At 46.6% G+C, this 12809-nt stretch overlaps 1 protein-coding gene across 2 annotated transcripts in view; it reads right to left on the bottom strand.

The window, feature by feature from the left end:
* The window catches only part of LOC135400854 (uncharacterized), a 148013-nt gene that overhangs the window by 2129 nt on the left and 133075 nt on the right, over positions 1 to 12809 (bottom strand). The window contains exons 2-5 of one of the 2 annotated variants that reach the window (XM_064632798.1): positions 11942 to 12026; positions 1931 to 2013; positions 1346 to 1459; positions 629 to 667 (exon numbers count right to left, since the gene is read on the bottom strand). In XM_064632798.1, the coding sequence (XP_064488868.1) occupies positions 629 to 667; positions 1346 to 1459; positions 1931 to 2013; positions 11942 to 12026 (321 nt within the window). Of the gene's footprint in view, positions 1 to 628; positions 668 to 1345; positions 1460 to 1930; positions 2014 to 9009; positions 9345 to 11941; positions 12027 to 12809 lie in introns of those variants that run through there. The other variant, XM_064632799.1, reaches the window with a different exon arrangement.

Raw genomic sequence — 12809 nt, 5'->3', positions numbered from 1 at the left:
ATCTGTGAACCATTGATAAGGCACCACTTGCTTTGACCGAGGCCGATATTAGCAAGAGAGGAATTGGGCGCGGTAGGGCAAGACGAAGCAGCGGTGGTGGTGGTGCTGATGAAAGAGCTCGCCGTTGTCGGCCTCACAGAGGTGGGCAACATCACGACTAACGCTCTGGGGGAATGCGCGTCCTGGGCCGACTTCTAAGGGAACTGTGCCAACATATGTCTGACAGCATCTGACGAAAACCCAGGAAAATCTCAGCACCAGGATTCCAACCCGGGTACCTCCCAGTCTCCAGGCCATTGAATGCAACCGTTGAATGGGGGTAATATAAGGCACATACTTATATCAGGTGATTTTCTTATTCCGTGTTAGCGCCATGATGAACTGTGGCTATGAGCAGCATACGAATCTGTGAACCATTGATAAGGCACTATTTTCTTTTGCAACACGCCAATTGGGCGAGGTAGCGAGACGAAGCAGCAACTCGTAAACGGGGGGGGGGGGGGGTCTAGAAAAACAGGTCACTGCAGCCATGGAATGGAGGTGATATAAGGCACATACTTATATAAAGTGATATCGGGTTTGAAAAGGATTCAAACTATGTCATCAACAGGACCAACATTGTACTCACGAGACTGTCAGGTTCCTTCTTCCGCATGCACGCAATAATCTGCATTTTAAAGGAAAAGTAAGGCGAATTAAATGGCGAATGTATGTGATAAATAGGATACATAACATGCGAATTCCTACACTCACAATCTGAACAGAGCAGCATCGAATCACAATTCAATCGGATCAATTCAAGGCAATCACAAACGACACAGTCTGGGAATTTCCAAGGCCAGACCAGTGAAGAAAGTATACTACGCGTCTGTCCACGCCGATCACGTCATGTCATCTGCACACATAAAAATACAGTTTTTCGAGTGCAAGAACGTTTCTCTGAACTTTTTTATCTTCAAAGAACTAAGGATTTCCTGGCGTCCTGCTTTTGAAAATCCTTTTAAAGTTGAAAAACACGGACAAGCCAAAGGCCTTTCTCGGACGGTTATTTTTCTGTGCGTGGACGCGGATTGAGGATGAGATGAAACCGTCCCACAGTTTTCATAAGTTGTGGATGAGGCGCAGTGGTGCAACAACATTGTGTCACAAAGAGAGTGCTGAAGCTTGCAGACTCAAGCTGCTGTCACTGAATGGCTAAGACTATGCAATGTGTACCAAAACGTCCATGATCCTCGTATATAAGCAAAGGATATCTCAAACACGAAAGTATGCCGCATTTTGCCATGCACTTCGCGTGTGGCTGTCATCTTAAACAGCAAGAAAAGTGACTTATAAGGCAGTGTACCTCGTAGTAGACCTCTGGGTCATTGCAGATCTTTTCCTGAGTGTGAAAACCTTCTGTAAGGCCGAGGTCGCTTCTGCAGTTATTCAGTGCTACCTTCCAATCATGCATAATGACCTGGAAAGCAAATCAGTGTCCGTTAGAAGAAAGTTATTCTGTGCCTTTCATACACATTTGAGAAATGTTGAACATGTTTTAAATATCTAAACTTAGCTGGAAACTCTTCAAATAGACTCTCTTACAGTTTTCAAAAATCCGAATTTAAGGAATTTGGGGTTATTTTTCTAGAGACGCTCTGCATGATGTAAAAAAAAGCACAATTACATTATTTGACTGTCAGATACATGCAGTGAAGATCCATGATGAACGAAGCTTGAGCGTGGGCCACGAAGAAGGAGGTACCAACAGAGAAGAGCCCTTCTGTGTCCTTCCTTTCTTCATTGTAGCCCGCGCTCAAGCTTCCTTCAGCAGAGATTTCGTCCTCCGGCTCGCCTGCGTTTATGCTATTCTATCACTATTCAGGATATAGGAATATTAACTATATATATATATTAACTATTATCGACCCCTTCATGCCAGTATACTCACCGTTCTGTTACGTCTTGCTCCCCAGACGCTGGTACTGAGCCTCGAGCATTTTCCAAACTCTTTAATTACATTGCTTCGATGGACTGAAAAGAAATAAAAGAAGGAAAGGAAAATAATTAGATGTATGACACCCCAACATATATTGCATGAAAAAAGCGCGTAGGACTCTAATGCGCTCCTCAACTCCGTCCTCCTGAGAAATTTTCTGCGTGAATGCTCTGCCCACCAGCTGGAACAGGTCAGGCTTAAAATGCTAAGCTGCCGTTAAAAAATTAATACACCTCCGCGTGTTATGTAAACATTGCAGCGACTGAGGCGTCACAGCGGTGGACGCCGGCCACCGTTGGAACTATTCGCGTGTTCTGACGTATATGACCACGACCACGTGTGTAACGGCAGAGCCATAGCGATGGGGGTGCGAGAGCGACAGCCACCCCGAGCGCCCTCGCGAGAGAGGTGCCGAACGGCAGGCTGTGGCAGGTTGGTTGGACAGGATAAAGCGGGAACGAAGAAAATTTTGAATTTACGATCTCGGCAGTGCAAATAAGCGCTTTCATTTCTTAGTTTACAGGGCTTCTGACAGCAGTGGGTGAGGGGGAGGGGGCGCTTCAGATTTACTCTACCCTGGGCGCAAATTTGCCTCGCTACGGCTCTGGGTAACGGTAACAGAAACGGAAACGGACATCGCACAGTTAGAATACCTGAAACAGCAACGGAAACGACAATAATTTACGGTAATAATTCGGGTATACCGCAGCACCCGAATTATTGCAATTCTTCACCATATCATGTAGATAAATTTATGAAATAAACCTCAATGAAGCAAACTAAAATTAACTGAAGAACTAAAACTAAAATGAACCTTCAAACTGGAGCATATAAGTCAGTAGTATACAGTAAATAGAAGAAGCATAGTTCTTTACGCTTATGGTGACCTGGAAGTTGCAAGCGAGAGTAACATTCCTGGAAACCATGTTCACATTAGCTGTTGTCTCTTGTATGCATGTCTCTCATAAACGTTGTCTCTTGTATGCATGTATCCCTGGAGTCCTCAAAATAGACTTCAGAATGTAGAGGGATTAAGTTTTGTCACGGTCTCAATGGTCTTTAAAAAAAAGGACAGAAAAGAAAGAAGGAAAACAAAAAGCTGGAGGCGGGGTGGTACCGAAAACCGAAAGGGAAACGTAACGGAAACAAAAGCAACAATGGTGGAAACAGAAACAAATCAGGGCCAGTAACGGAGGTGGTAACGGAAACGAAAAAGATTCCGTTACCTTTCCCTGGTTGCAAACTGGCCACATCAATACACTCTAAAAACAGATGGTGGTGGTGGTGATGGTGAAAGGGCTTGCCGTTGTCGGCCTCACGTAAAACAGAACTTCACCACATAGCACGCTGTGCGCCAACCACTGCCAAAAATGATAGGATTATCGCTTCTGATTCGAAGAGAGAGGGGGCTGTATGCCTTTTTGTGGCAATTTTCATATATCCAAATTGCCACAAAGAGGCGTACGTCCACTTCTCTCTTCGAATCAGAAGCGATAATCCTATCATTCTTGGCAGTGGTTGGCGCACAGCGTGCTATGCGGTGAAGTTCTGTTTTTAGAGTGTATGGTGAAAAAGATGAAGCAACCTGGTCCTCACCTGCAGTTGTTGTGGCACCTTATTTGAACGCGATCCAATGAGACTATTCTATGTGCACGAGGGGAAAGGGAAAAGCTGAGGGGCTGCAGGCTGACATACTTCTATAGCCTATTGCTTCCAGGTCTTAGTCTGCGGGCTTGAGCAGCTAAAACTGGACACGTCCATGTATTGTTCGTAATCAGTTGGGAAGAAAACTAGAGCCCCTGCATAAACCTTTCTGATATGCAAGCAATATACTTTTGGGACAAATGAGGTTCTACAGGGTCAAATCCGCACACAAATGTAAAGACACGTGTGATTGGCTTATATGGGCATATGCGTCCAAGACACAACGTGGTGTCGTGCTTGTTCACTGTTCATGTTACAAAAACACTCGCCAAGGACGACGCACTTAGAGCATATGTTTGCACGCTATTGAAGCAAAACGTAAAATATTTACATTAACAAAGCTTGTAAAATGCCTCCCTGCCCGGAGTCCACTAAGCTATACCTCTGTGACTGTATCTCTTACCAGTAGTTTATCCAGAACCGCAAGCTCAGGGGCAGATGGTTGCAAAAAATTGGGGGTACAGTTACATTGTAGTAGTGGTACACACACAAAAAAAATTAGGGGGTATTGTCAAAAACTGGGGGAGGGGGAGTTCGGGGTTTTGGATAAATCACTGGCCCTTACACTCTAAAAACAGAGCTTCATCATATAGCGTGCTCGTAGCCAACCATCATCCCGAATGACAACGTGCTGTCCCATGATTTGATGAAAATAGGGGCGTACGTCATTTTTGTGATAGTTATGAACTACATAATGCCATAAAAATGGCGTACGCCCATCGTTTGCAGCAAATCAAGAGGAAGAACGATGCCACTCGGGACGGTGGTTGGCTAGGAACTTGCCATGCGGTGAAGGTCTGGCATGCTAGCGGCATCCTCTACCCCGGTGGTTCTTGCTGAATATTCCGATAAAGCAAGAAATCTTGTTCTCTTTCTGCACGAGGCAGGTCTTGCTCAACGACCCCTCCAACAGTTAGCACTCCCCGAAGAACTCACACACCCTCTACGCATCTCCACCCTTCATCTTCCATCAGTCTTTTTCTTTTTTCTATAGTTGTGACACCACCCACTTCTGTGTGGCCAACAACGGCGAGCCGATCCTGCCATTACCACCCTCCATTTTTAAGAGCGTATATGCTGTTGTGGCTGCAGGTGTGGTTCCTGACCGCTACCCCATTCCCCACATCCACGACTTTACAGGGGATCTCCACGGAGCTACCTATTTCTCCAAAGTCGATTTGGTTAAAGCGTATCATCAGATTCCGCTCGACCCAGCCAGCATTCCCAAGACAGCCATCATCACACCTTTCGGCCTCTTCGAATTCACCTGTAGTGGGCCGTGGACAACGACGAAGATGGCCACCGCCTGGAGCACCTGCCTCAGTTCCACCGGCACGGCCATGGAGATAGGCCACCGTCATCGCCTCTCCGTGGCATACCATCACCGTCGGCCGGTATTCATGTAGAGGAATACCACCGTCCTCTACATTTGGTGACCCGAACGAAGAACATCATGTCCTGCGCAATTAGGCCTTTCACCACCCTCTTCTTCATTTCTTTGCTGGCCACGCCCCGGCACACTCACCACCCTCTTCTTCATTTCTGCATCTCAACTCGCACTCGCTGCCGGCCGCGACACCTGAGCAACGTGCTCGCCTGCCGGTTTCGGCAGTCGCGGCAGCCGACGCCACGGCACGCATCAGCCGGCGTCTCGGCAGTCCTCACGGCCACGCAGCCTCACTTCCTGGGAACCTACAAGCTCTCGCGCCCATGCCGGTTGCGGCACCCCAGGCCACGACTCCAACGCCAGATCACGACTTCGACGACGTCAACGTTCATCGCTGGCAAACCTCATGTCGGCCTCATCAACCTCTGCCTGCAACGTGTGCTGTGCCGCCCGTGGACATGTCCAGCAGTGCGCGTCATCCATGGTCACTCTTGCTCTCTCCCTCCGGTATAGACGTGATTCTTCGATCTTTCTTATCACTCTGCTCTGCGTCTGAGGGGGGAGCACTGTAGCGGGCCGTGGACAACGACGAAGATAGCCATGCGCCTGGAGCACCTGCCTCAGTTCCACCGCCGTGGCCATGGAGATAGGCCACCGTCACCGCCTCTCCGTGGCATACCATCACCATCGGTCGGGACTCATGTAGAGGAATACCACCGTCCTCTACACACCCGTATGCCGTTCGGCCTCAGGAATGCTGCGCAGACCTTTCACCACATCATTGGCTCTGTCTTCGGTGGTCTCGACTTCTGTTTCGCGTACATCGACGACATCTTGGTAGCGAGCCGAACACCTGAGGAACATGAGGACCACTTACGCCAACTCTTTCAATGACTACGTGAACTTGGCATCGTTGTCAACGCCGCGAAGTGCGAGTTTGGCATTACCAGGTTGGAGTTCCTTGGACACAGCATTGATGGCAATGACATCACGCATCTCCCTTCCAAAGCCCTAGCCATTCAAGACTTTCCCCCAGCCTGTTTCTCACAGAAAGTTGCAGGAATTTTTCGGCCTCGTAAATTTCTACAGGCGATTTATCCCTCATTGTGCGGAGACGTTGGTGCCATTGCACAACATCCTGGCCGGTCCACAATCAAACCCACATCCTCTGTCTTGGACGCCTGACACCACAGCTGCCTTTACCGACATCAAGAAAGCCATCACATAAGCAACGCACCTCACTCATCCTATAGCTTCTTCCCGCTTCTTCCCGCATCTTTTCCCGCAAGCTGACGCCTCCCGAAACACGTTACAGCACTTTTGGACGTGAATTACTTGCCATCTACCATGCCATCCGCCATTTCTGTCACTATATTGAAGGTCGCCCTTTCACGGTCTTCACAGATCACAAACCCCTCACCCACGCCATTCATGCTGCTTCGCAGAACCACTCTCTCCGTGAATTGTGCCACCTCAGTTTTATCAGCGAGTTCACCACGGACCTTCAATACATCTCGGGAGCCCAGAACGCGGTTGCTCACGCTTTGTCTCATCCGACTCTCAGCGAGCTTTTTGCGTCATGCTCATTGAATGTCACCAATCTCGACCACGTCGATCTCGCCGCTGCACAACGCGCTGACAACGAGCTCCACCGCATCACCACCACCAAGTCCTCCCTTGTGCTCCACGAGCTCATCCCACCCGGAGCTAGCGTACCCCTCATATGCGACGTTTCCACCGGTACACCTCGTCCTTTCGTGCCAACGGCTTACCGACCCGCCGTATTCTGCTTGCTGCATAACTTGTGCCATCCCGGAATACGTGCCATGCAACGTCTCATTGCATCCCGTTATGTATGGCCGAGTATGAATGTCGACATTCAACGTTGGTGCAAGACCTGCATACCGCCACACCGTCGCCACATTCGCCACACCGTCGCGTCATTGGCACCATTTGCTCCCTGCAGAAACTGTACCACCCTCTATACTACTCACATATTCAGTGTTCGCATTAGTGTTCCACAATGCTTCATGATGAGTCATTCCTCGCTCATCGTTTTTATTCACGACTTCTTAAGTATTTTATAGGGTCGTAAAACAGAGACATAAGATTGTGACGCGAGTTGTTTCTCACATGTGACAGGCCAGTCAGGCCTTAAGTAGCACTTAATGACATACTTAAAAATTGTAAGGATTACGTTAATTGAGAAAACGTTTTATCAAGTTATAACAAGATATGCTGCTTTCAAACTGCTTTCAAATGTTCTACATTGTTGTGTCTAATGTTTGGACTAGTGAAATTGAGTGTAATATAAAAACTAATGTCCTGGAGATTGGTTTGATGCCAAATGTAATTGTTGGGGTTAATAAGCGAACAGGTACATGGTCATTGACGGGCTCGACCAGAAGTCAGAAATGATCTTCCGAAACATTTACATAACGTTGCCATATTGCACACACTGAAATGTGTCACCAAAATGGGGAATTAAATGTGCAACATCACAAGTCCATACATAGACCGCTACGGAACACAAAACATCGTCTAGCTACATCCGTGTTTTATTCCTTTTTCAAGGTACATTATTTATACTTTCGATATAACGTAGACTACGATCTTTAGGAGCGCGTCACCACAGCGCTGTCAAATAAACATATATGTTGTGACAACATTTTGCGTAAATACTCTTAAAAATGAGTTTCACGCTCCTACACTCTTTGAAATGAACTTCACCACATAGCACGCTCCTAGCTAACCTTCATCCCGAATGACAACGTTCTCGCCCCAGATTTGTTGAAAACGGGAGGAGGAGCCTATTTTGTGCCATTATGCAAGGCACAAAATAGGCTCCTCCTCCCGTTTTCAACAAATCGGGGGCGAGAACGTTGTCATTCGGCGTGATGGTTGGCTAGGAGCGTGCTATGTGGTGAAGTTCATTTTTAAGAGTGTAGCCAACCATCATTCCGAATGACAACGTTCTCGTCCGTGATTTCTTGAAAACGTGGGGCGGAGCCTATTTTGTGACACTTATGCTGTTCATAATTGTCACAAAAAAGGCGTACGCCTCCCGTTTTCACCAAGTCAGGGAAGATAACGATATCATCCGAGATTATGGTTGGCTAGGAGCGTGCTATGCGGTGAAGTTCATTTCTAAGAGTGTATCGTAAAGACTGACATTTCAGGAACTCTCACTTATCTCTCAAATCAATTTTATGCGCACTTTTCTTCTTTCGCTGAATTTATACCCTACGCTCTTAAAAATGAGTTTCACCACGTAGCACACTCCTAGCCAATCATCATTACATCCCAAATGACAACGTTCTCGCCCCTGATTCGTTGAAAACGGGAGGCGGAGCCTATTTTGAGCCATTATGCACGTGCATGATGAATACAAAAATAGGCTCTGCCTCCCGTTTTCAACAAATCAGGGCAGATAACTAGTGAAGTCAAAATCTCCATTTTATTTTTTCTTAAAACCGACCAACCAACCAACCAACCAACCAACCAACCAACCAACCAAGGGCAGATAATGATGTCATTCGAGATGATGGTTGGCTAGGAGCGTGCTATGTGGTGAAACTCATATTTAAGAGTGTAGCTTAATGCATTAAACGGAATGGCAGTAACTTCACCTCCTAACCAACCATAATCTCGAATAACATCGTTCTATCCCCTGATTTGTTGAAAACAAGAGGCGTACGCCTTTTCTGTTACAAATATGTCCCGCTTAATTGTCACAAAAAAGGCGTACGCCTCCTGTTTTCAACAAATCAGGGGATAGAACGATGTTATTCGAGATTATGGTTGGTTAGGAGGTGAAGTTACTGCCATTCCGTTTAATGGATTAAGTTTGCCGTGTGGCTAGAGTATTATAGACGCACACTCAGAAGACCGCTCGGAAATAGCACCTCCCCCACCCCACCCCACGCCCACCACCACTCACTGTTTTTGCCAATCGTCTTGCGTTGGGGAGAGTGCTCTCGCACGTGGTCGCAGTTAAAGATGGAGGCACTAGCGAACACAAAACACGCTGAAACGAGAAATACCCGCACGTATCGCTTGGAAAGCGATACACCGTGACGGCTCATGACGCCGTCTTCGACACCATCCAACGCTGAAAGGCCAGGTGGAACCACCAAACCAATGGCTTTTGTATGCAGTCAAGGCGCGAGAGGAGACAGGTGTCCCGCAAGTTCGCGCGCAGTGTGGTTTCCGTCACGAAAGATTTACACAGCTGATCGGGAAATCACATCATGTATTCTGAATACAGAACTTCACGTACACGTTGAAGGCCAACCATTGCGCAGAATGACACCCTTATCAATCCTGACCTGTGGAAAGGGCGTGGCGTACGCCTTGTTTTTTTTTTTTTTAGACAGTTGACGTAACTGCGTAACAGTAAGAAAAAGCGTGGTTTCGCTACATTACATTCAACGTTCACAGAGTCGTTTATCGACGTGGACATCATCGACAAAATGCCCAGACGGATACCGTCTGGCAGCTCCCCAGAGCTTAGGGCCGTATGTAACTTACGGCCATTCCTTAATGCCGTAACTTTAAGGGCCGTATATGTGTCCGTCTGACAGAGCTATCAGTCCGTTACCGAAACGGCCGTTACTTCACCTGTAGTCCAACTATCACTTCGAATGACATCGTCCTCAGCCTTTGTGCCCTTCACCGCCAAAGAGAACGAAGCTACCCTCATAAACATTTAGTGAAGAATTAGGGATAAAACAATTTTTTAGGCATTGTTTTATGCCTTGGCCGGCGTACTGCTGCTCCTCTCTATTTAGCAGAATATACGTCTGTGAGCACTTGTGGCTCATGAACCTCACCGAGGTACGTACACAGCAACGTATAGTCTTCACGTGCACTTTGGTAAACTGCCACCGTAACTAATGTGAGGATTAAGATGAGATCGTCTTAATTCTTCTCGAATGTGCGCGGTTTCACACTGCACGTTTGCAACTTGAGAGATCCCTGGACCGTCTTGATAGCCGACCCTTTGACGTCGTGAAAAGTGTTGGGCGAATAGCCTGCGATTCATCGTCAGGGTGCACACCGCTCACTCATCACCTTCGTTAAGAGCATAGCCGAGCTCTCGTCTTCTTCGAAGTTTTCTTTTCTTTTTCCCCTCTCTACTAGAACTTGAGTAGCTTGTCCCGCGGTGAGCGGGCTCACACCTCCATTTTCTTCTCCCACCACCACATCATCATTATCATCATCATCGTCGTCGACGTCCTCGTCTTAATTGTCACACTACGTCAAATAGTGACACGTACACTAAGAAAGTAGAGACCGAACAGTGTGTATTAAGGCTTTTGTATTCAAATACTTAGAAGTCATATTAAAGTAGCAAATCATATCTTTTTCCAACATGGCACTGTAGGCAAAGGTAACGACAGAGCGTGTAAATAGAAGATATTTTCAGTGGTCCAGAGTCCTGAACGTTATCATTCGCGAAGGACACGTATCTGTTTCACCCTTTTTTTGAGCACCCGGTTTGAAAGGCGGCTTGGTGTGCGAAGTGGAGTTTTTCAGCAATGAATTCTGCACAGTGTCCCGGCTCTACTATAACTACACCGCGCCTGTTATTGTTTATTTACATATATGTATTTTTTTTATTTTATAGTGTATCATTGTATTTTATGGTAATTATCGCCATTTCTTTGCTGTGTGGTCATCCATGACATTGTCCGAGGTCAATGCGGCCCACGACTTGATTTGAGTTTGAGGCCCCTGGCGTATACACAGTACAAAGTATGATACCAGTGGTGCGCATAGTCCCGTGCGCCGCGCGTTGGAATGGCCGGTGAATCGGCGCGTGCAGCCGACCTTCAAGTGTAGCTTTCGTTGCGTGTGAGTCATACGGCCTTCAAAGCCGTTACTCAACATCCGCGGCGGTGCGCTTCAAACCTGGAGACGGCAGCGGAACGAGACGGAACGGCGCCGGCGGAACTAATAGAGAGTACGGCTCGAAATAATATATTCGCTTGAAACCAGTCTTGGGGAAAAGTTACTGGAAAATCTAACAGGGTCTCAGTTAGTACGCAATAAAGTAGCTACGTTTCAAGTACAGTATACTCTCCAAAAAGTGTATCTAGTTAAGTTACATGGCAAGCCGTTGCTGCTTTACAGTAACTTTCCAAAGTGGCGAAAACGACTCCCCCAACGAGTTTTATTCTAAATTCTTCACTATAGTGCAATGTACTCTACTATACTTGTGCAGGTTACACTTAAACGACAGCTACTACCCGAAGTTTGTCTCTGTTAATGTAACCCGCTTTATTCAAAAGCATCCCTACCAATGCCGAACAGCCGTTCAACTGGGGCACTGGACGGGACCAACGCCACTTCCATATTTCACTTAGGAGCGTTGACCGCGGAACTGTTCTCTTATGGGAGGAATCGAGGATTTTCCGAATCCAAATCCAAATCCGAATCCAAGGAAGGTTCTGCGAATCCACGAATCTTACGAATCTCGAATCTTTCGAATCCTTTCTGAAAACAGAGTTTGAAAAGCCTGGGGAAAACCACTTGTACTGAAAATGGTTTTGAAGCACAATTTAATATCTCACTTTAATGAAAAACAAATTAAATAATAGTTCACTTTCAGGGGAAACGATACCCATATACTTCTTAATAAGTGTAACTTATTTAACATGTTCTTCGTCGACTACAGGAAATACACGCAGAGACTCTTGAATCTCTATTCTTTCCATAAAACTAAGAAACAACCAAAACCAAAACCGTATTACTTTTAAATTTGTAACTTGTTGAACACATCAGGAGAGTGAGAGCGGCAACATTCCCTTGCGCCTGGGGAAGGACAAAACACCGAAGGAACACGAAACGGACTGGACAACACGTGTTACTTTTAAACTTGTGTACGCTGTGGTTTTGGCACGCACCGGGGCGCGCCGGCCAATCAGGGCTTCGGCGGACTCCGGAGGAACCAACCTGAAAAAAGAAACAAACAAGCGAATTCGAAAGATTCGATCAACTGTTTTGGGCACTGGGATTCGGATTCCCGAATCTCGGATCCCTGACTAGGATTCTAGGATTCGGTTGGCCCACCCCTATTTCTTATCATCACATTAATGGTTCCGTTTTACACTCTTAAAAATGAACTTCACCGCACAGCACGTTCCTAGCCAACCATCATCTCAAATGATATCCTTATCTGCCCTGATTTGTTGAAAACGGGAGGCGTACGCCTTTTCTGTGACACTTATGCTGTTCATAATTGTCACAAAAAGGCGTACGCCTCCCGTTTTCAACAAATCAGGGCAGATAAGGATATCATTTGAGATGATGGTTGGCTAGGAACGTGCTATGCGGTGAAGTTCATTTTTAAGAGTGTACTATGCGGTGAAGTTCATTTCTAAGAGTGTAGAGTTCGTGGCAATGCTTGGCGGACAACGTGATATGCGGGGAAGTTCCCTTTTTGAGAGTAAGGTAGCATGTAGAACTTTGCAACCTTTTTCTAAGAGTGCAGACGTTTTCCAGGAACAACAACAACAACAACAAATAAATTAATGGTAATGAATGGGGAAATTCGCCACATAAGGTGCGGAACAAAAGTGATATGAATATGTATCTTTCCAGGCGATACCCGTGCGAGATATCAAAGTGACGCTCCTCAACGGAACGTCCAACACCCGTGCCAAATGAACACTACGCGTGTCCCAATCATTCCTATGTGTATATGTGTGTCTGTTTATATTCTGGTCATTTGAATAT

Source organism: Ornithodoros turicata, chromosome 7 (assembly GCF_037126465.1).
Source record: "Ornithodoros turicata isolate Travis chromosome 7, ASM3712646v1, whole genome shotgun sequence".
NCBI classification, from domain to species: Eukaryota; Metazoa; Arthropoda; class Arachnida; order Ixodida; family Argasidae; genus Ornithodoros; species Ornithodoros turicata.
This window is presented reverse-complemented; position numbering and strand designations above follow the sequence as displayed.